The 22,882-nt window shown below is 51.3% G+C and overlaps 1 protein-coding gene across 1 annotated transcript in view; it reads right to left on the reverse strand.

The window, feature by feature from the left end:
- Positions 1-5,779: 5,779 nt before the first annotated feature.
- The window catches only part of LOC142246482 (uncharacterized), a 54,452-nt gene continuing 37,349 nt past the window's right edge, over positions 5,780-22,882 (reverse strand). Inside the window, exons 8-9 of the mRNA XM_075319544.1 lie at positions 14,868-14,943; positions 5,780-7,810 (exon numbers count right to left, since the gene is read on the reverse strand). Of these exons, the coding sequence (XP_075175659.1) occupies positions 7,456-7,810; positions 14,868-14,943 (431 nt within the window). The 3' untranslated portion in view covers positions 5,780-7,455. The remainder of the gene's footprint in view (positions 7,811-14,867; positions 14,944-22,882) is intronic.

The raw sequence follows: 22,882 nt of genomic DNA on the forward strand, positions 1-22,882 counted from the left end.
CATATAATCTACTTCGCATACGTCCCGGAGACGAGTGGAAGACCGCGTTCCGATGTCGGTATGGACATTTTGAGTACCTAGTGATGCCTTTTGGACTTTGTAACGCTCCCGCGGCTTTCCAACATCTAGTTAACGATATTTTTAGGGATATCATGGACCAATTCATGGTGATTTATCTGGACGATATCCTAATCTTTTCTGATTCCCTACAGGAACACCAGGAGCACGTCAAGACCGTACTTACCCGGCTGAGGGAAAATCACCTGTACATTAAACTGGAGAAATGCGAATTCCATTGCTCACAGATACAATTCTTAGGGTATGTCATCTCTCCTCAGGGACTGAACATGGAGTCTGGCAAGATACAAGCAATTCTGGACTGGCCGGAACCGGGTAACGTCAAAGAGGTACAACGCTTTGTCGGTTTTGCCAACTTTTACCGACGTTTTATCCGTAATTTTTCAGAGATCGTTCGTCCCATCACTCTGTTAACCAAGAAAGGACAGAAGTTTGTGTGGTCCGCCCAGGCCCAGGAAGCCTTCCATCGTCTCAAGGTTTGTTTTACCTCAGCGCCTATATTGGTACATCCGAATCCCGCACTTCCCTTTTATCGTGGAAGTCGACGCTTCCGACTACGCATTAGGGGCCATCCTTTCTCAAAGGACTGGGGACAAGAGTCTCTTACATCCGTGTGCTTTCTTTTCCCGACGGTTGTCCCCTGCAGAAAGGAACTATGACATTGCGGACAAGGAATTATTGGCGATTATTTCCGCTTTCAAGGAATGGAGACACCACTTACAGGGAGCCGCGCAGCAAGTGATAGTACTCACAGATCATCGTAATCTGGAATTCCTTAAGTCTGCCAGGTGCCTGTCTCCACGGCAAGCCCGTTGGAGCCTATTTCTTAACCAATTCAATTTTGTCGTTACATACCGTCCAGGTTCACGTAATGGGAAAGCCGATGCCTTGTCCCGAATCCACGCCGTGGACTCCGTGCCTGGAACCCCGTCTCAGACCGTGTTATCGGATGCCAATTTCGTTGGAGTAATCCAGGACCAGGACTTGTGGAAGGACATCAAGCTGGCCTATGATGGTGACGTATTTCTTGCTGCCCCCCCGAATGATGTAACTCTTGTTCTTCGGAATGGTGTGTGGTTGAGAGAGCGACGCATTTATGTCCCGGAGGCCGTAAGACTTCGGGTTCTCAAGTTGGTCCATGACTCCGTGTTGGCTGGTCATAGGGGGGTACAGAAGACGCAGGAATTTCTGAGCCGTTTTTTCTGGTGGCCTACCTGTCTAAAGGATGTGAAGGACTATGTCCACTCATGCGTGGTTTGTGCCCGGTGCAAGGTCCCTCGTGTGGCTCCTACGGGACTCCTCCAACCGTTACCCGTGCCATCTCGCCCTTGGGGGTCTATCTCCATGGATTTTATTGTGGAGTTGCCAGTCTCAGGCGGGCACAATACCATCTTAGTGGTGGTGGATCGATTGACTAAAGCTGCTCACTTCATTCCGTGTACCGGTCTTCCCTCAGCCGCAGAGACAGTGGATTTGGTTATCCAGAACGTATTCCGATTGCATGGGGTACCAGACGAGATCATCTCTGACCGGGGCGTGCAGTTCACGTCTAGGTTCTGGAAGGGCTTTTGTACGGCACTCCAGATTGATGTCTGTTTGTCTTCTGCATACCATCCTCAGACAAATGGGCAAACCGAACGGACGAATCAAACCCTGGAACAATACCTTCGATGTTATGTCAGCCATCTCCAAGACGATTGGTTGAAGATGCTTCCGTTGGCGGAGTTCTCCTATAACAACACTCAGAGCAGCTCCACTAAGGTAACGCCCTTTTTTGCTAACTTGGGTTATCATCCGAATGTTTTGCCTAGGTCTCCGGTTGCGGTTTCGGTGCCGGCGGTGGAGGACAGATTGACAGAGCTTCGACAGAATCTGGAGGTTCTAAAGGACACTGTGGCTACGGCCCAGGAGCGTTACAAGAGGTCGGCAGACACTCACCGGAAACCGGCACCCATGTATAAGGTAGGGGACTCTGTATGGTTATCCACCAAAAACCTGAGATTGGGTGTTCCTTCGCAGAAGCTGGGACAAAAATTCATCGGTCCGTTTAAGATCACCGGGATCGTGAGCTCTGTGGCCTGTCGGCTACGGTTGCCGCACCATCTAAAGGTACACCCGGTCTTTCATGTGTCTCTCCTCAAACCTGTCTCCCCTAATACGTTTCGTGGTCGTGTTGTGCCTCCTCCTCCGCCTGTGATGGTCGACGGCGAGGAGCAGTTCGTGGTTGAGGACATTATTGACTCCCGGCTCCATCGTCGTCGGCTTCAATATCTGGTACGTTGGCAGGGGTACGCCCCCGAGGACGATTCCTGGGAACCGGTGGGTAACATTCGGGCACCCCGGAAGATCGCTCAGTTTCATCGACGGTTCCCGGACAAGCCGGGCCCTGATCCGTCCTGAGGCCGTCTCTGGGGGGGGGGAGTCATGTCAGGTTTCCAGGTTTTCCAGTTCTCTTTTGAATGAGCTTGCCCTCAGTTAACATGGAGTTTAAGGTTCTGTTGCCCTACTTCCTGTCCAGCTGCTTAAAAGGCCGCCTCTCAGCCCAGGCCAGTGCCTGAGTATACTGCTTGCTGTGTGCTCCTGCTTTGCTGTTTCTACTTCCTGATTGCCTTGGATTCTCCTGAAAATCTACCGACCGACTCTGGACCATACCCGGTTTTCGTCAAGCTGTGCCCGGACTCCGTCTGCCGTCTTGATCAGCACTCTGCCCGGTTCGTAACCACTCTGGACAATCATCCCGTACGGACACTCCTGGACTATACCACTTGCCCCTTGTGTACCGGCTGCTGCGCATTTAGGCCTTCCGGGGTTGATTGCCGGACAGTCCCTGTCCAGGGGTTCGCTCTGGTGGTCTCCCTGGGGGAGTCCGGTGCGTGGCCCCGGGAATCCCCTTCGCTCCGTTGCGTAAAAGTGTTTTGTGTGTTTGTTTTACTGTGTTTATTCCCGTTGTGTATCTACCGTGTGTACATATTATATAACATCTTGTACCAAGAACTCGTCTCTGTTGTCATTGCCCTACGCTATCGAAATCCTCAGAACATACAGTAGTATTACAGGCACTTTAAATTGCGCTGTCACATATTGACAGTGCGATTTAAAGGGCTAAAAGGCACGGGTGGATCGCGGATCCACCTTCGCCTGCTCAGCACATATATCTGCTGTTCAAATCAGCAGACCTATGCATAGATCACCAGTGGCTCACCGTAGCAGCCGACGATGAGTACTCCTCATGATTTAGGATGCAATGTTACATCCTAGGTCGTGAAGGGGTTAACAATTGCAATATTGTAATTGTTTTTCATTACTTTTTAGTAGTTTTGTAGGAAGAATAAAAATCTGACTTATTTTCCCTCTAGAATACAAGTACATAGAAACACACTGCTATGTACAGATGTATCTCTATGTACCAGTATAATCTGATTGTGGGTTCAGACCCTGCAATGCAACTTCAAGTAAAGAAATTCCTCCTATGTCGGTCAGTGCAGGCTCCGGCTCATAACCTCAGCTGCTGCCTACAAAGATACTGGTTGTGCGTTCGATTCCCGTGGAGACCAGAAGAAGAGAAATAATATTTTTAAATTGTTTTTCGTTCTTTTTTTAAATAATCATATAGGAAGAAAAGAATCTTAATTTTTTCTCTCTACAATACAGGGACATACTGTACATCTGTACATAGCAGTGTATTTCTACGTATCAGTACAATTTACATGTTGTGGGTTCGATTCCAGAGACTAGAGAAGAAAAGAGAATTGTTTAACCCCTTCAGACCCGGACGATTTTCCGTTTTTCGGGGGATGGGGGTTTGCTCTCCTTCCGAGAGCCGTAACTTTTTTTTTTTTTTACTTCGTCTATCTTGCCAAAAGAGGGCTTGATTTTTGTGGGACGAGTTCTACTTTAAATTAAACCATGAGTTTTACCATAGTGTACTGTAAAGTGGCAAATGAATACCAAGTGTGGAAAAATTGCAAAAAAAATGCGATTGCATAATAGTTTTTGGTATATTTTATTCAGTGTTCACTATATGGTAATACTGATGTGTTGTTGTGCTGCCTCAGGTCGGTGCGAGTTCGTAGACACCAAACATGTATAGGTTTACTTTTATCTAAGGTGTTAAAAAAAAAATTCAGAAGTTTGTCCCATAAGGGTATGTGCGCACGTTGCTTTTTACCTGCTTTTTACCTGCTTTTTTGCTGCTTTTTCTTCTGCGCTGTTTAATGCCAAAATGGATGTGTTCTTCTATTCAAGCAAAGTCTATGGGAATTTGGGTTTCTTGTTCACACTATGTTGTTCAAAATGCTGCCTTTTTGTGGCAGAACTTTGGTCAAAAACTCAGCTTTGCAGTGCAAAACCCAAATGGCAAAAACAATTGACATGTTGCTTCTTTGAAAAGCTGAGTTTTTGACCAAAGTTCTGCCACAAAAAGGCAGCTTTTTGAACAACATAGTGTGAACAAGAAACCCAAATTCCCATAGACTTTGCTTGAATAGAAGAACACATCCATTTTGGCATTAAACAGCGCAGAAGAAAAAGCAGCAAAAAAGCAGGTAAAAAGCAACGTGCGCACATACCCTAAAAGTGGCGCACTTTTTGCACTATTTTCTGGGACATGTAGCGTTCTCATTTTTTGTGATCTGGAGCTCAGTGATGGCTTATTTTTTGCGTCTTGAGCTGACATTTTCAACTGTGCTATTTTTGCGCACATGCTACGTTTTGATCGCCAGTTATTGCATTTTGCGAAAAGGTTGCAAAGACCAAAACACTTAATTTTAGCATTTGGAATTTTTTTGCTGCTACGCTGTTTACTGATCAGATTAATTTTTTATATATTGACCAGGTGTTTCTGAGCGCATAAAGGCCAAATGTGTGCATGTTTTTTTTATTTTTTTTTTTAAACCTTTTAATTTTCAATGGGGTGAAAGGGGGGTGATTTGAACTTTTTAGGCTTTTTTTAATTTTTTTTACATTTTTTAAAACTTTGTTTTTTAACTAGTTTCCCTAGGGGACTATAAGAATCAGCAGTCTGATTGCTTATTAATTTCTCTTGATCAGAGCTGCAGCCGGATCTCTGCAGGCTGAAACAGCAAGTTAGTCATAATAGCACAGGAGTCGTCACCTGACCCTGTGCTACTATGGCAACCATCGGCTCCCCGTGATCACATCACAGGGCTTCCGATGGCTGCGGGTCAGAGTGCGTTACCTGCTCCAGTCATTTAATTCACAATGTCACATTTTGACAGCGTGATTTAAGGAGTTAACAGGCACAGGAGGATCGCGAATCCACCTGCGAGGCACACATGTCAGCTGTTCAAATCAGCAGACGTGCGGGGATTGCCGCAGGCTAACCGCATGAGCCGGCAGTGATCACCCCTTCATGATTTAGGACATACGGGTATGTTCTTGGTTATGAAGGGTTTTAATTAGTGTTTGTACAGAGGAGAGAAATGACAGCCCTGCCCCTGAGGAGAAACTACAGTAGTTGCTGAGAAAAGACATTGTGTAACGTGGCGCTGGGCGGTAGTCGGGGGCGAGGTAATCGGCCCCAGCACACTACATGAAGATAGAGGTCCTGGCTGGGTGTGTGGTGCTGCACTCTGGAGGTGATATGCCTTTTCAGGCCACATGTTGCCGATGGCTTTGGCCGGCCAGGACCAGATGGTGCACAGGTCATTGAGGGAGACCACAAGTTCATAAATAACGTAGTTTTACTGAACATAAATTTGGCAACAACAATGTGCGATAGAGATGCGGACACAAATCTTCCTGCACATGTCAGTGTCACCGAGGATCATTAAGTAGATTCTTAAGTTCAGTTGTTACAACCTCCATAAGTCCTTCTCTCCCCGCTGCCCAGCCTGGTACATCACAGTCCTTGGAAGTCATTCTACTCCTCAAGCAGTTCCACATGTTTTCCCTTTTAGAAGGATATTGCCAATATGGCCGGACTGAGCTATAAGCTTCTGAAGACGCCTCAGGGACACTCGCTTAAGACACTCGCGTTGTTCCTCGTCCTGTTTTGTCTTGCACCAGGACCCGTGTCTCTCGGTCACTCGTTCCTTTGGTCAGTGCGCTGACCCTTCTCCACTACATCACTCCGTGTCACGGTCACCTCCTTCACTTTCTTGGTCACGCTATCCTATGCAACAGTCCCCCTCTCTTCAGGACACCCACGTCATGCGGCTCTGCTGCTCCTCACACCTGAGGTCTGTTCCTGTCACAGGCTGAGGCCTGACTGATGTTCCCACAGAAACAGTTCCCCTCCCTCAGCACTCGCTCCTCTCCTATAGGCTAATCCCAACTGTCTGTTGTCAGGCAGATTTCACCTGCAGACCAATAACTCTTATAATACTGTATTAGGCATCATACATGATATACTACATAACATAACACCTTATACCAATACACAGATATTATTAATACTGCTATACCTCTACACAGTAACTTTCTCAACCTTGCAACATCTTATACATTACATTATGCATTCCTACATAATATCACTTTATATCTTAGGCCCGTTTCACACGTCAGTGAAAAACAGTGACGTTTTTCACTGGCGTGTAAAACACGCACATGTCCCTGCGTGTGCCGTGATTCACGGCACACGTGGGTTGTCTAAGTGCAATCCGGGCTCCGTTCTCCGTGGCCCGTGATTGCACTTAGAAAACAACTCACCTGTGCGTGCTCCCGCTGTCCATGGTGCTGATCGCTCCCGCGGTGCAGCATCCGGCCGGCGGTGACCCCCGCAGCAGCTGCTTCTGGGTCGGCTGTGTCGTGCATAATGAATATGCGCGACAATAATGAGCCGGCTCAGAAGCAGCAGGGAGGATGGGCTGCAGAGGACATCGCTGGACGCCGGGTGAGTAAAAATGATTTTTATTTTAAAAGCACGTTTTTTTTCTGGCACGTGTTTCACGGACCACACCACTGCGTGGTCCGTGGAACATCAGTGATCCCAGAAAAAAATGGACATGTCTCTGTGCGGCAATCACGCACACGCGGGTACGCCGCACGGAGACACGTGCAGTGACAAATCACTGACGTGTGAGCAGACCCACTGATTATAATGGGTCTGCGTATGTCCGTGATTCTGGTACGTTTAAAAAAAAGCACAAACGTCCCAGAATCACTGACGTGTGAAAGGGGCCTTAGGGGAAAGGTCAGGGTGTCGCTACTTTTTTACTTTAATAAGATCTGACCCCTTTTAGATATAATAATTTTTTTCTGACCTTTTATCTTTTACCTGTGGGAAGTAATAACGCATAGAGACATCCATTACTCTCTGTGTAGCCTCAGATATAGTAATATATAGGTGACATTAATGTCCTCCATTCACATCAAGGGTTAAGATTTGGTTTCTTCTTGATGATCTGCTCTCAATGCTTATTTTCCTTCTGTGCTCTCCTGTTCCTCTACTTGTGGGTTCTCCTGATCCGGTTCTGCTGTGGACTCTCCTTTACTCTTCAGGGACTCTCCTGTTCCTGTTTTCTCCGTGTCCTCTCCTGCTCTTGTGCTCTCCATGTCCTCTCCTGTTCCTGTGCTCTCCGGGGTCTCTCCTGCTCTTGTGCTCTCCGGGGTCTCTCCTGCTCTTGTGCTCTCCATGTCCTCTCCTGTTCCTCTGCTCTCGGGGGACTCTCCTGTTCCTCTGCTCTCCGGGGACTCTCCTGTTCCTCTGCTCTCCGGGGACTCTCCTGTTTCTCTCTCATTGTTTTTATTAGAAATTATTGCATCTTTTACCCTGGAAGATAAAATATATTATTTCTCTATTTAACCTATAACAATCTATGAGCAGAGGTAACTCCATGATTACCAGACACCGAGCTCAAGGGATCACTGAGGAGTGATGGGGTATGCAACAGAGCAGTGAGGGACGCCAGGCCAAGGAACAATCCAAAGGGCTTTATTGGAACCACAAAGATAAAGCACCAAACATGAATATAAATCCTTAAAGTCTGCTAGGAGTCCACAACAAAATAACATCCATTTTCAGCATAAACATGTGTGGCGCCCCTGAGGCTTCCGTCACCACAGAGATATTGCACCTCAGCCAGAGGTGTGATGTCCCATCCTAGGTAAGGACAAGGGTACATGCCGGTTCACAGGCAAATTCACACTACACCAATTGTTAGGACACACTGGGTCAGGGTTTAAAGGGGTTATCCGGCTTCTTTTGACTTTTTTTTTTTTTTACTACCCTATTGGGCTACATTGGGGCAGGTAAGTAGATAGAGACCACTTACCTTCCCTGCTGTCAGCCCCTCTCCCCCGGCTCAGAGCAGTCATGTGACCGCTCCTGCTGCGATTTTTGCTGCTTCCGGTCATTTCATGTCAACATGGGCAGGACCATGTTGACATGCAAATCTGGAACAGCATGTCGCCTCCCTGCTGGGCGGCTACAGTGCGAAGAGCCCCGCCCCCCTTCCCTGCACCCTCCCACACATTCCCCCGCAACCTCTTACTCTCCCCGCAACCTCCCCCTGCACTGCTGTGGGGTCTGTGACCTGGGGGAGGGGCCTGGCGGCGGCTGCCCACGGTGTCACCGCCAGCATCAGGCCCCTGCTCAGGATCGCACATTCAAATATACCGGCATCACAGATGCCGGTACATTTGAAAGCGCTGATGAGAGGGAGCGCAGCGCTGCTCTCACCACTGTCCCGCTGTCTGTGTCTGACTGTTCAGGAGTTCAGGACAGCGGTGACGTCACTACTTTGCTGATATGGCCAGAGCACAGACAGCGTGCGAACGTGCAGGAGCGGCGGGGACCGAGGACGGGCGAGTATGTATTCCCTACATGTGTTCCCTATGGGGTTAGGGAGGGGGGGGGTCGGTGTGTGTGTGTGTGTGTGGTGCAGAACCATGTGTGTGTGTGTGTGGTGCAGAGCCATGTGTGTCTGTGTGTGGTGCAGAGCCATGTGTGTGTGTGTGTGGTGCAGGGCCATGTGTGTGGTGCAGGGCCATGTGTGTGGTGCAGGGCCATGTGTGTCTGTGTGTGGTGCAGGGCCATGTGTGTGGTGCAGGGCCATGTGTGTGTGTGTGTGGTGCAGGGCCATGTGTGTGTGTGTGTGTGGTGCAGAGCCATGTGTGTGTGTGTGGTGCAGAGCCATGTGTGTGTGTGTGTGTGTGGTGCAGAGCCATGTGTGTGTGTGCGGTGCAGAGCCATATGTGTGTGTGCGGTGCAGAGCCATATGTGTGTGTGCGATGCAGAGCCATATGTGTGTGTGCGATGCAGAGCCATATGTGTGTGTGCGATGCAGAGCCATATGTGTGTGTGCGATGCAGAGCCGTGTGTGTGGTGCAGAGCCATGTGTGTGTGTGGTGCAGAGCCGTGTGTGTGCGGTGCAGAGCCATGTGTGTGTGTGTGTGTGTGTGTGTGTGGTGCAGAGCCCTGTGTGTGTGTGTGCGGTGCAGAGCCCTGTGTGTGTGCGGTGCAGAGCCCTGTGTGTGTGTGCGGTGCAGAGCCAGATGTGCGGCTGTTATTTCTAATGCTGTAGTGATACCAGGTCAGTGCTGGGGCAGAATATACTTACAGGGAATGTGTGTGCAGGGGGCGAGGCTGGACACTGGGGTGGGGCTGGACACTGAGGCTGGGCAGGGGGCGGGGCTGGACACTGAGGCCGGGCGGTGCCAGCTGTGACTGGGAGGTTTAGCACAGGAAGTGGTCAGTTTGCTGGAGCTGAATGTAAACAAATAGCTGCAGAGAATAAAGGGTGAATTCAAGAGGAACAAAAGTTAAAAAACAAAAAATAACAATGTAGGGGTGATTTATATGACAATACAGCACAGATTAACAAAAGTTTTTTAGTTTGTTGGACAACCCCTTTAAGGCAGGCATCCACTAATGCTGTGAGTAGCAACCAGTATATCTGGTCCCCGGGGCCTTAAGGCTATGTGTCCATGTTGCTTTTTACCTGCTTTTTCAACTGCAGCGTATAATGCCAAAATTTATGTGTTCTGCTTTTCAAGCAAAGTCTATGGGAATTTGGGTTTCTTGTGCACTATGTTGTTCAAAAAGGTGCCTTTTTGTGGCAGAAATTTGGGCAAAAACTCAGCTTTGCAGTTCAAAACTCAAATGGCAAAAACAATTGACATGTTGCTTCTTTGAAAGCTGAGTTTTTGCCCAAATTTCTGCCACAAAAAGGCACCTTTTGGAACAGCATAGTGCACAAGAAACCCAAATTCCCATAGACTTTGCTTGAAAAGCAGAACACATCTATTTTGGCATTAAACGCTGCAGTTGAAAAAGCAGCAAAAAAGCAGGTAAAAAGCAGGTAAAAAGCAACGTGGACACATAGCCTTAGGGTGGCTTTACATGCTGCGATATCCGGCCCGATATCGCTAGCATCAGACCCGCCCCCATCGTTTGTGCGCGACGGGCATATCGCTGTCCGTCGCGCACAAAAACGCGCACCCCCGTCACACGTACTTACATGGCCTTCGACGTCGCTGTGACCGGCGAACCGCCTCCTTTCTAAGGAGGCGGTCCGTTTGGCGTCACAACAGCGTCACTAAGTGGCCGCCCAATGATAGCGGAGGGGCGGAGATGAGCGGGATGTAACATCCCGCCCACCTCCTTCCTTCTGCATTGTGGCCGGAGGCAGGTAAGGAGATGATCCTCGTTCCTGCGGCGTCACACATAGCGATGTGTGCTGCCACAGGTATGAGGATCAACTTCGCCTCAGCGACAGCAGCGATAATTGGGAGCGGACCCCCATGTCAACGAGGAGCGATTTTGGACGTTTTTGCAATGATCCAAAATCGCTCCTAGGAATCACACGCTACGACATTGCTACAGCGGCCGGATGTGCGTCACAAAATCCGTGACCCCAACGAGATCTCTGTAGCGAAATCGTAGCGTGTAAAGCCCGCTTTAGTCCCATTCACTGGCCTGAAGGGGTGGATCCTAGCAAGAAGGAGTGTGGGTGAAGTCAGAAAGTGTGAGTAGAAAAGGGAACTAGGGGAAAGTTCAGTGTCTAGTCTGAGAAGAAGGAGGAGGTAGTTACCTCAGCAGAGTGAAGAGAAAGTGACAGAGAGAGAAGTTTCCTGGTGGAGATCCTGGGGCCTAGCTAGGCCCAGGTGACACCACAGACAAAGCAAGAAAGGATTCCAGGGCCACGGAAGGGCTTATCAGCTCGTGGGCTGTTCCACTAAAAGATCGGGTGGAGGGATCAGGCTGCACTCGGGGACGGTCCCTAGATTGAGATGAGCAACTCAATTCCTCCAGTAACACCGAAGGTCCAGGGTGGTTTCAAGCGCCCAGGGCCACCACCTGCTACAGATCCCCTGGGAAGAGGACAAGATCCCTGTAAGGCGAGTCCTCTTGACCAGATTCTGGGGCAGAGGCCAAGACTGGTTCATCCATAAAGGTTGAGGCTAAGAAGCCAGCCAAGGAAAGAGACACAAAAGTGGTGCACCGGCATTAACCCTAAGAATTACCTGGGATCCGCGGAGGCACCGGATGGCGAATTCCAGCACTCCAACGGCAACCAGTCTGCTGCAGCTCTGGCAACAGTGAGTAAAGACCTTGAGACTGCAACCCCTGGTGTCGCCTCCCTTTTGTTCTACACCGCACCACTATTGCATAGACTTTCATAAGCACCAACGGTTGCCCCGGGGTACCACTCCACCTGTGAGAAGCAGAACCATCCCAGCTGCTAATCCATCAGCCCCGGAGGCCCTATCCAGCAGTGGCGGCTCCATAGCCACAATCCAGAGGTGGCGTTACGAATATACTTCCACAAACTTTATTATTGATTATAATCGCCACCCCCACAGCCGTCATATTAGTTGACCCCGCCAGGGTCACGGAGTCGGGCCCTGTCACCGCTGACTATACCCGGACTAGTCCGGCTCGGCACCGGGTGTCCCAGAGCCCTGGGGTAGGCGAGTCACATGCCTTTCGGAATGAAAAACGCCCCAGCAACCTTTCAGAGAATGGTGGATCAGATCCTCCAGGGATGTGGCGACTTCGCTTGTGTCTACTTGGATGATATCGCCATCTTCAGCCACACATGGGAGGAAGATCTGAATCAAGTAGCTCTTGTTCTTGACCGTATTCCCGCAGCAGGCCTAACTATTCGACCTGATAAATGCCAATTGGGGATGGGTGAAGTCCAATACCTAGGGAATCGAGTAGGAGGAGGGAAGTTACGTCCTGAACCTACCAAAATCTAGGCTATTAGAGACTGGCCTGTACCCCAAACCAAGAAACAAGTTATGACTTTCTTGGGCACTGCCAGTTATTACCGAAAATTTGTTTCTTATTTCAGCAGTGTGGCCAAGACCCTTACAGACCTCAGGAAGAAAACGATACCCCGGCTGGTGATCTGGACTCCAGCCTGTGATGAGGCTTTTAACCGGCTGAAGGACGCCTTGGTCTGCGACCCTGTTCTGTCTTCTCCAGATGAGATTTATTGTGCAGACGGATGCCTCTTCTTATGGATTGGGAGCTGTACTCAGCCAGGTGAATGCAGCCGGGGAGGAGCACCCCATTGCCTACCTCAGCAGGAAGCTGCTGGACCGAGAAGTGGCCTATGCAACTGTTGAGAAGGAATGTCTGGCTGTAGTATGGGCTCTTAGGAAACTACGGCCGTATCTGTATGGACGAGAAGTCACTGTGGTTACTGATCACAATCCCCTCACCTGGTTGAACAGAGTCTCTGGGGACAATAGACGCTTACTACGATGGAGCCTGGCTCTTCAACCCTATAACTTTACAAAACAATATAGAAGGGGCAGCCAACACCAAAATGCAGACGGATTGTCTAGGCAGGAGGAGCCCTGAGTCAGGTCCGCCATGTTTACGTGCACTTGACAAGCGACCTGTTGAGGTCACTAGTTCGTGCACAAATTGAGGGGGGAAGGGGTTGTAACATTATATCCCCCCAGCCTGTACCATATTGACACTCAGGATTCAGCAGTAGCTATTGTCCTTGATCTGGTTGGGGTTGCATATATATTGTTCTCCTCTGCAGGAGGCTTCCCTAATACACAATCTCTGGAAACTGTGTTCTAGGAACTTCTTTCTAACTAGGAGCTACAAGTAGCAAATGTTAAATGGGTGGGTCTGAGCACTTCTGCCCATCCAGGGGCTGGATCTAAGGAGAGGTGGGAGATTCACACACATGTTTTTTTTAGTTTAGTTATGCTTTGTTGGGTGAAGGAAGAGGCACTGTGCTGAGACCAGCTCCTTTTTGCCCGTACATGGACGATTGGACATTGAGGATCAGCTGCCACGCTGCTGGATTTAGGGAACTCATCTGAGAACTGTTATGTGTTCCTTGGGGTTGGATTGCCGGGTGGCACCCTCGGATCTGTTTCCTTTGTGTGGACTCTAAAAAAACATTTTAATATTGGATGGTTTATGTTCCCTGCCTCATTAAATCTTCTTGGATTGTTCATCGGTCTGGTGTCCCTTACTGCTCTGTGTCATACCTCGTCACACGAGGATTGTATAATCACCCTTAGTAATGAGAAAACAGTCACTGTATATATCGGGGAATACCGAGGACATAGTAATGGGAGAACAGTCACTGTATATACCGGGGAATACCGAGGACATAGTAATGGAAGAACAGTCACTGTATATACCGGGGAATACTGAGGACATAGTAATGGGAGAGCAGTCACTGTATATACCGGGGAATACCGAGGACATAGTAATGGGAGAACAGTCACTGTCTATACCGGGGAATACCGAGGACATAGTAATGGAAGAACAGTCACTGTATATACCGGGGAATACTGAGGACAAAGTAATGGGAGAATAGTCACTGTATATACTGGGGAATACCGAGGACATAGTAATGGGAGAACAGTCACTGTATATACCGGGGGATACCGAGGACATAGTAATGGGAGAACAGTCACTGTATATACCGGGGAATACTGAGGACATAGTAATGGGAGAACAGTCACTGTATATACCGGGGAATACTGAGGACATAGTAATGAGAGAACAGTCACTGTATATACCGGGGAATACTGAGGATATAGTAATGGGAGAACAGTCACTGTCTATACCGGGGAATACCGAGGACATAGTAATGGAAGAACAGTCACTGTATATACCGGGGAATACTGAGGACAAAGTAATGGGAGAATAGTCACTGTATATACCGGGGAATACTGAGGACATAGTAATGGGAGAACAGTCACTGTATATACCGGGGAATACTGAGGACATAGTAATGGGAGAACAGTCACTGTATATACCGGGAAATACTGAGGACATAGTAATGGGAGAACAGTCGCTGTATATACCGGGGAATACTGAGGACATAGTAATGGGAGAACAGTCACTGTATATACCGGGGAATACTGAGGACATAGTAATGGGAGAACAGTCGCTGTATATACCGGGGAATACTGAGGACATAGTAATGGGAGAACAGTCGCTGTATATACCGGGGAATACTGAGGACATAGTAATGTGAGAACAGATACTGTATATACCGGAGAATACTGAGGACATAGTAATGGGAGAACAGTCACTGTATATACCGGGGAATACTGAGGACATAGTAATGGGAGAACAGTCACTGTATATACCGGGGAATACTGAGGACATAGTAATGGGAGAACAGTCACTGTATATACCGGGGAATACTGAGGACACAGTAATGGGAGAACAGTCACTGTATATACCAGGGAATACTGAAGCTGCAAAAATCACTGGGGATGAGGGGGAAATGGACTTTACATTGCTTAGTGAAGGTGGTAGCAATAATAATTTTATGAAAGTGATAACACTGAGCACACCATCGTTATTTAGTGCACCATGAGTAATAAAAACTTACCTAATAACAGTCTTTACAATTTTGTTTTGAGCAATGCTGTCTTTCATGCTTTGCATATAGCTTGGCTTTTTTTCATCTAAAACAGAATAAGGTGAAATTATCAGACTAATCTTCACTTTTATAACATAAATGTATGAAACATTCCAGGAGCCGCTGAGGCTGATATAATGTCTGTAGACCTGATATGATCACATAGGACGTGTTACCCGTCAGTGATGTATATTAGTGGTATTTCGCTCCCGGTGACCTCGGCTGACTGCTGCATTGGATTCATTTTAACCACATGAAAGTCAATGCAACGAGAGATAGAAATGGATGCTATATTTGTCATTTCTTCTGTCCATGAAGGATTTGTTGTAATGTTGAACTTAAAGACATTTCCCTATCCGTGACATTACTGAGCACCGGGCAGGTATTGAGTAATAGACCAGGTGGGGGTTACCGGCTGCAACGCCCAAAACTCGGCTGCCATCCTCCTGACCTGGGGACTGATGTGTACACTATTGAGTCAGCTACCGATCTCTCGAATATCCTAAAACTGGAAGTTTAGGGTTCTGATCCAGAGTCTCTTTATAATCTTGCTGCCAAGTTTCCTACCAGAAGAACGGTTCCTTTTAGTTATCTCCTTATAGACTTCTTAGAAGGGTGTTTATGTGACGCCCTGGACTAGCCAGGTGGTCACAGTTAGCCCCTTGCACAACACCCATCCCCAAATAAGGTGACATCAGGCAACCTACAAAACCCTAGTCACCTCCCTCTGGGTTTGCTGTTCACACCAGGGGGCGGAGCCTGGCTGTTGGCCACGCGCTCCGAGGAGTTCACATGCCCAGAGGCAGGAAAACCCAAAAGCAGATGAGTTTAGGAGGAGGAAGTGAGAGGAGTTGAAAGTGGTAGAGTAGGAGAGCAGTTGTGAGGAGTAAATCTGTCGGTGTCCTGGGTAGGAGCCTGGGCACTTTGGCTAGGAGGCAGACGGTGGTGGCCGTCTGCAGGAGCCGGGAAGACAGCCTGGTGGAACCGTAGGGAGCTGGGACAGAGTAGTGGCCCGCCGGTACAGAACCGGGGAACCGACTGGAAACCGGAGCACAAGTGGGGGGTACTCGGACCCTGAAATGAGGTCCTGAATCTATCGAACCCCGTTAATTAACTGATTGAGGTCTGGACTTTCGGTCCTTTCCCACCCAAATTCCCGAAAGAAGGCAACAGCCCACCGATTCCGGATAACTGCCACCGCCAAGGGCCAAGAGATCCAACAGGCCAGCACCTGCGGGCAAACGGGCTCTCCCGACATACACGCCGGGGAGCGGGACTCCCATTGCTGAAGCGCGGCTGTCCATTTCTACAAAAAGGTGCAGGAGAAAGGCGGACACAATCAACCCGTTTGGGGACTGAAGCAGCCGGCTGCGGGCACCGACCATCATCCATTTGGTTTACCAAAGACTGCCGTGTGTTTGTCAGAGTGAGTACCACTGGGCCCTTGGGCTGCGCACCGCCAAGCACCACCACACCATACCCATCGAGTCCCGGGGCCATCACCCCTGCCCACGGAGGGCTTAACACCCAAAGATGCACCAACATCTTCCCCGGGGTGCCTAGTAAACAGCAGCAGTGGTGCCTACATTCACCACAACCTGTGGGTGGTATCACAAACTTTAAATCTGAAAACCCCCTTCAAAGAGCCAGCCCCCTTGCAGAGCGACGTGACCCCCGGTCCGGAGACGCTCGAGCCACCGGCACACGAGCCCGGATCCGAGCGGCTCGGCGGTACACATCGACTCTTCTGGTGTCACGAACAGGATTGAACCAGTCCACTTACCGGTGGAAGTGCGCCTTGAAGTCAGCGGTGAATTGTTGCAAAAATCGCGAAGTCCGCCATCTTGCCGCCATATTGTGGCGTGAAATTTCCCGACTAAGCCATCTTCCCCGCCGAAATTGCGCGAAAGCGAAGCCCCGCCCCCTGGGAACAGAGTGTCGGAGAGCGCGCGGCTGCAAAAGGAGCCGTGCAGAAGGTGTGCTGTGAAAAGACCAAGGGGGGGGCAGGTGAAGATCCCATCCCATGTGACCGAAGGGATAAAGGGCAGGAACTCCAGGACTCTGCCACCCGTCTGGTTCCTGGACATCCACCGTGCAGCATGTCTGACCCGTCCGGCAAGCCCGAAATCCCGGAGCCCACGCCTGGAACAGCGGCGTGGGTGGAAGCCCAGACGACGCAGATGTGTAGCCGTCTATAGGCCCAAGTATGTCTCCTAATGGAACGGTGGGTGGCCGAGATGGAGGAAGGGGCTGTGGCCGTGCGGATACACCAGGTGGAGGCAGTTTTGGAGGAGCGGGTAGGCGACCCACGCCCCTATGTCCCCGAGGGAATGACCGTTGCGGCTGAGGGACCCGATCTGCTCCCGCTCACCCTACTGCTTCCCCCGCCGTCCGTACCGGTTGCCGCTGCCCCGCCGATCGGTCCGCTGCCCCCGACACCGGCAGCGGAGTCCATCCCACCTGCCCATGAGGACAGGCCTATAGACGCCGCCCGTGGATGGCCCTTCGTTCATCCCGCACCGGTCCCGTTGCCGTGGAAGGTTCCCCGGAAGGTGCCCATCTGTGAGGTGAGCCCGCCGGTCCCGGAAGTGACCGCACACAGAGAAGTCCCGGCCCCGGCAGTCTGCCTGGCCATGGAGGGAGTGGAAGCTGCCCGGAGGAAGGCCCGTCGCTCCCGAACCCCAGGCCTCGGCTGAGGTAGTGCAGGGTTGCCGCTGCAGAGCAGCACCACAGGTCACGTCACTGCAGGACTCCCCAGTTTCGAAGGTACCGGTCGTGGCTGGTACGGGGGAGCTCCGGCGGGGCCCAACCCTAGCGCAGCGGGAGCAGGCGGATGCTCCGTACTGGGAGCGGCGGCCGAGCCAGCTGGGCCGGGAAATTGCAGCCCAGGAACGGCAGAAGGCAGAGCTGTTGACCCGCACCATCTGGGAAAAAGAAAATCTCAGGAGTGCCACCTACCGAGTGCAAGGCCAGACCTACGAAGGCCAGGTCCGCCGGTTTGACCCCCAGCGTGGATGGGGGTTCATCTTCGAGCCGGGCCTGGAGGCCGAAATCTTTGTTTCCCGTCGGGACGTCAACTCCCAACTCCCGATGGGTGCCACCCAGACTGCAGGACCTGCTACCTGGTGACCTGGTAACCTACACCTGTCACTGCGGGGAGAGGGGCTGGTTTGCCCTCTGTGTGAAGAGAAGGGAAAGCCGCAACGTTCCTAGGCGGCCCCAGTCCCCTCCCCCACCGTACATTCCCGAGGTTGTGGTTGAAGAGGAGTTTGAAGAATGTTAAAGAGAGGTAGCGTATCCCGGCTACCATGTTGAAGTCCCCGTTGGGACCATCCTACCCGTCCCTGTTGGGACTTTAAAAATGTTTTACCCCATTTAAATAGACAAGGCCGAGAACTTGCAGGCCACCCAATAACTTTTGGGCCTTGTAAATAGCCCCTTGAACCCTCCTATCCCGTCCTACAGTCTCCGGAGAGGCTGGTTGGAGGAAGGGCCTGCGGCAGAGTCGGCAGAGGTCCCGTCACCAATGCAACCGTTGACAGGGGTCCCCTGGACGTGGGGCCTCTGAGAGACTGCCGGGTATGGAACTTTGTACCCGGCCCGTTGTGGGCAATACCCATATCTGGGCCTGTTTCCTGGACTGGGGAAAGAGGGTGCTGACCTAGTTTTCTTAGAGGCAGCATCAAGGTGCAGGTTTGCTTGGGTGGGCAAGCGGAAGGACCTGGTCCCGTTCCCGTTAATAAAAATGTTATTATATTTGCAGCATTTAAGTAACCTGCCTTCCGTAAGGGATGATTCCTACAGTTTTCTGACGTAAATACTGTTATTATACATGTATTTGTTTTCTATTTTTATCTTTTTCAGTTACAAAATAAACCGGTGGTGGTCGGGCAGCCCGCGGACGGTCTGCATTCAACCAAGGGGGAGTGTGATGCCCTGGACTAGCCAGGTGGTCACAGTTAGGCCCTTGCACAACACCCATCCCCAAATAAGGTGACATCAGCCAGCCTACAAAACCCTAGTCACCTCCGTCTGGGTTTCATGTTCACACCAGTGGGGTGGAGCCAGGCGGTTGGCCACGCCCTCCGAGGAGTTCACATGCCCAGAGGCAGGAAAACCCAAAAGCAGATGAGTTTAGGAGAAGGAAGTGAGAGGAGTTGAAAGTGGTAGAGTAGGAGAGCAGTTGTGAGGAGTAAATCTGTAAGTGTCCTGGGTAGGAGCCCGGGCACTTTGGCTAGGAGGCAGACGGTGGTGGCCGTCTGCAGGAGGACAGCCTGGTGGAACCGTAGGTAGCCGGGACAGGGTAGTGGCCCGCCGGTACCGAACCGGGGACCCGACTGGAAACCGGAGCACAAGTGGGGGTACTCAGACCCTGAAACGAGGTCCCGAATCTACCGGACCCCGTTAATTAACTGATTGAGGTCTGGACTTTCGGTCCTTTCCCACCCAAATTCCCGAAAGAAGGCAACAGCCCACCGATTCCGGATAACGGCCACCGCCAAGGGCCAAGAGATCCAACAGGCCAGCGCCTTGGGGCAAACGGGCTCTCCCGACATACACGCCGGGGAGCGGGACTCCCATCGCTGAAGTGCGGCTGTCCATTTCTACAAAAAGGTGCAGGAGAAAGGCGGACACCATCAACCCGTTTGGGGACCGAAGCAGCCGGCTGCGGGCACCGACCATCATCCATTTGGTTTACCAGAGACTCCCGTGTGTTTGTCAGAGTGAGTACCACCGGGCCCTTGGGCTGCGCACCGCCAAGCACCACCACACCATACCCATCGGGTCCCGGGGCCATCACCCGTGCCCACGGAGGGGTTAACACCCAAAGCTGCACCAACATCTCCCCCGGCGTGCCTAGTAAACAGCAGCGGTGGTGCCTACATTCACCACAACCCGTGGGTGGCGTCACGAACTTTAAATCTAAAAACCCCTTTCAAAGCGCCAGCCTCCTTGCAGAGCGACGTGACCCCCGGTCCGGAGACTCTCGAGCCACCGACACACAAGCCCGGATCCGAGCGGCTCAGCTGCAGCCGAGTGCGGGGCGGTACATTTACTCTCACGGGTCTCTTCTTCGTTCATTTTGCTGGGCACCGCACTTCTAGAATCAAGACTAGAGGTTTCCTCAGGATCATTTTCAACGACAGCTCCCTGAATGGGTTTTGTTTCATTTTTCATCTCTGGACTAGAATCGGCTTTGGTTCCCTTCTTACCCCAACCCCATCTCTGAGTAACATGGTTTATAGAAACCTGCTCGGCTTCATCCAGGCTGCCTTGTGTGTCATCAGTTAGGGTAGTGGTACCATCAGTCACTGTTACTCTTCTTTGCAACAATAGCTGGATAAAAGTGTGTCTTCAAGGTTTGGAGTAGTTGGTCGGCCTTCAGGATCGCCTTCAGTCCTGCCGCCTTGGCCAGCTTCTTCAGCTCCAGGTACTTGAAGGTCCCCAGCGCCTCCATAGACGGCGCCATGATGGCTGCAGTGCGCACTCATTCCCTTCTTCTGGTGAGGAACATGGCAGCAAGATTCCAAAGAAAAACTCTCGATCGCTCTAATATCCATCCAGTTAGCTACTGCTGACTACTATCGATATATTGTCCTTCATGGCTTCTAGTAGCAGCTCAACATTTTTCATTGTGCTATATTGGCAGCAGGAGCAGCGGCACAGACTCGAGTCCAGAGATCAGATCAACTAGATTCATTACAAATGCAAGATAATTTGTCTTTTGCTCTTAAATAAAAAAAATACTAAAATCCCTGTGTAAGTCCGGGGACACTCGCCGATATACAGAGGTCCGGTGCTCCGCTCTATGGGACACTCGCCTATGTGCAGGGGTCCGGTGCTCCGCTCTATGGGACGCTCACCTATGTGCAGGGGTCCGGTGCTCCACTCTATGGGACGCTCACCTAAGTGCAGGTGTTGCGGGCGGGGGGTGCGTTGCTCAACCGCGCTCGCGGCTCGGGTCCGGCTGCTGCTGCTGCTCGGTGGCTCGAGCGGTGGGCCGGATCCGGGGACTCGAGCGGCGCTCCTCGCCCGTGAGTGAAAGGGGTTGGGAATTTGGTTTGTGACGCCACCCACGGGTCGTGGTGAGGTTGTGGCACCACCGCTGCTCTGCTGGTGACAGGGTTCCCGGGAACATTGTTAGGGAGCAGCTGGGATGTTTTCCCCTCCGTGGGTAGGGGTTGGTGGTCCCGGGGCCTGGTAAGGTGGAGGGAGGAATGCAGGGTAGGTAAGGTGCAGGGTCACGGGGGCAGCGCGGTGCCAGAAGCGGTAATCACTCAGCCAATGATGAATACAGAGTCTCCGGTAAAACAAACGGCTGGATGGACGGGTCCCGCAGCCGGCTGCTGTGGTTACTCCCGGTAGGTTGGTGGTGGCTGCCTTTCCCTGCACCTGTTGTGTATCTTCGGTCCCGATGGCTTCCCATCGGTAACCCGCTCCCCAGCTTGGATGTGTGCCGGAGGAGCCCCTTTTGCCCGCAGGCTCTGGCCCTGGGAGCTCTAGCTCTGGCGGTAGCTGCCTCTCCCTGTTCGGTTTGGACGGTTGCCTTCAATCGGGTCTTGATTGCTAGGAAACCCCGGAGGTTCCCGTCGCTAATGGATTTAACCAGTTTAACGGCGACCCCTAGCCTGGTCGGGGTCCGCAGGCCCTGCCGGTTTGTGCTGGCTTCTCTTCGCTCCCCGGTTCGGTACCGGTGGGCCACCGCCCAGCCCCAGCCCTACGGTTCCGCGTCGATAGGCCACTCCTGCAGACGGCCACCACTGTCTGCCAACCTTGCTGTATGTGCCCGGGCCACGTACCCGGACACGGTCAGTCTGCTCCTCACTTGCCACTTCACTCCTTCAACTTCACTTTCCCTAACTGATCTCTCACTCTTCTCCCTTCCTTTCCTGCCTCCAGGACTGTGAACTCCTTGGTGGGTGGGGCCAACCGCCTAGCTCCACCCCACCTGGTGTGGACATCAGCCCCTAGGGGGAGGCAACAAGGATTTGTGTGTGACTGATGTGCCTATCTCGGGATGTGGGGTGTGTTGTTGCAGTACCTGTGACGACCTGGCTTGTCCAGGGTGCCACATTCCCCCTTAGTTAAATGCAGATCGTCCGCGGGCTGCCCGTCCATCACCGGTTTTATTTTTGTTAACTGTAGAAAAAATAGAAAACAGGTAAACATTCAAACATAAGCATTTTTTCATGAAACTTCCCTTAACGGGAGGCACTTTCTTTAACGTTACTAACTGTACATTTTTATTAACAACACACGGCTTCCGCTCTCTCCCACCCAAACAACTGGCCCTGATGCTGCCCCTAAGAAGTGGGCAGCACCCCTTGACTCCAGTCCAGAACCAAGCTGCCCGAGCAGGTACAGGTACGGTATTTCATACCCTACGGTCACTTCAGGAAACCCATGTCCATGGGGAACCCCTGACCCCCGGAGGATGGCCACCGGTCCAGGTGGTGGCCGGGCCCCAGCCTACTCCACTGCGGGCCCTTCTTCCAATCTGCCTCTCCGGAGGCGGCAACGGAATTAAGCCAAATATTTACATGCCACAAGTTTGTGGTTGCCCTGCAAGTTCTCGGGCTTGTCCGTAAGCAGTTCCTTACGCATGGTTGCAAAAGGTCCCTACGAGGACTAGTTGCCGGCAACGGCCGGTTAAATCACGGTTGACAATCTGGTTACAGTTCGGTTGATTTAATTATTTACTCAGATAACGGTGCTGATGGTCCCAATGGGGACAACTTGCAACGGGAGACCGCTGCCGTCACTGCTCACTTTCATCCTCTTCACCCGGCCCCGGGTGGAAAAACACGTGTACCAGCCCCTCCAGCGCATAGCAGGTGCGACGGGGAAGGGCCGCCCGGTATCCATTGTTTCCGCTCCGTGGGATGTAAGTGGCCTCCATGTCATACAAGGCGACGACTTCTTCGTCCTCCGAGACAGGTTCGGTGTCAGGCCCGGAGTCACTATCGTCCGTTCCTGCGCCAGGC

The sequence above is a fragment of the Anomaloglossus baeobatrachus genome, chromosome 7, assembly GCF_048569485.1.
Source record: "Anomaloglossus baeobatrachus isolate aAnoBae1 chromosome 7, aAnoBae1.hap1, whole genome shotgun sequence".
In the NCBI taxonomy this organism is placed as follows: Eukaryota; Metazoa; Chordata; class Amphibia; order Anura; family Aromobatidae; genus Anomaloglossus; species Anomaloglossus baeobatrachus.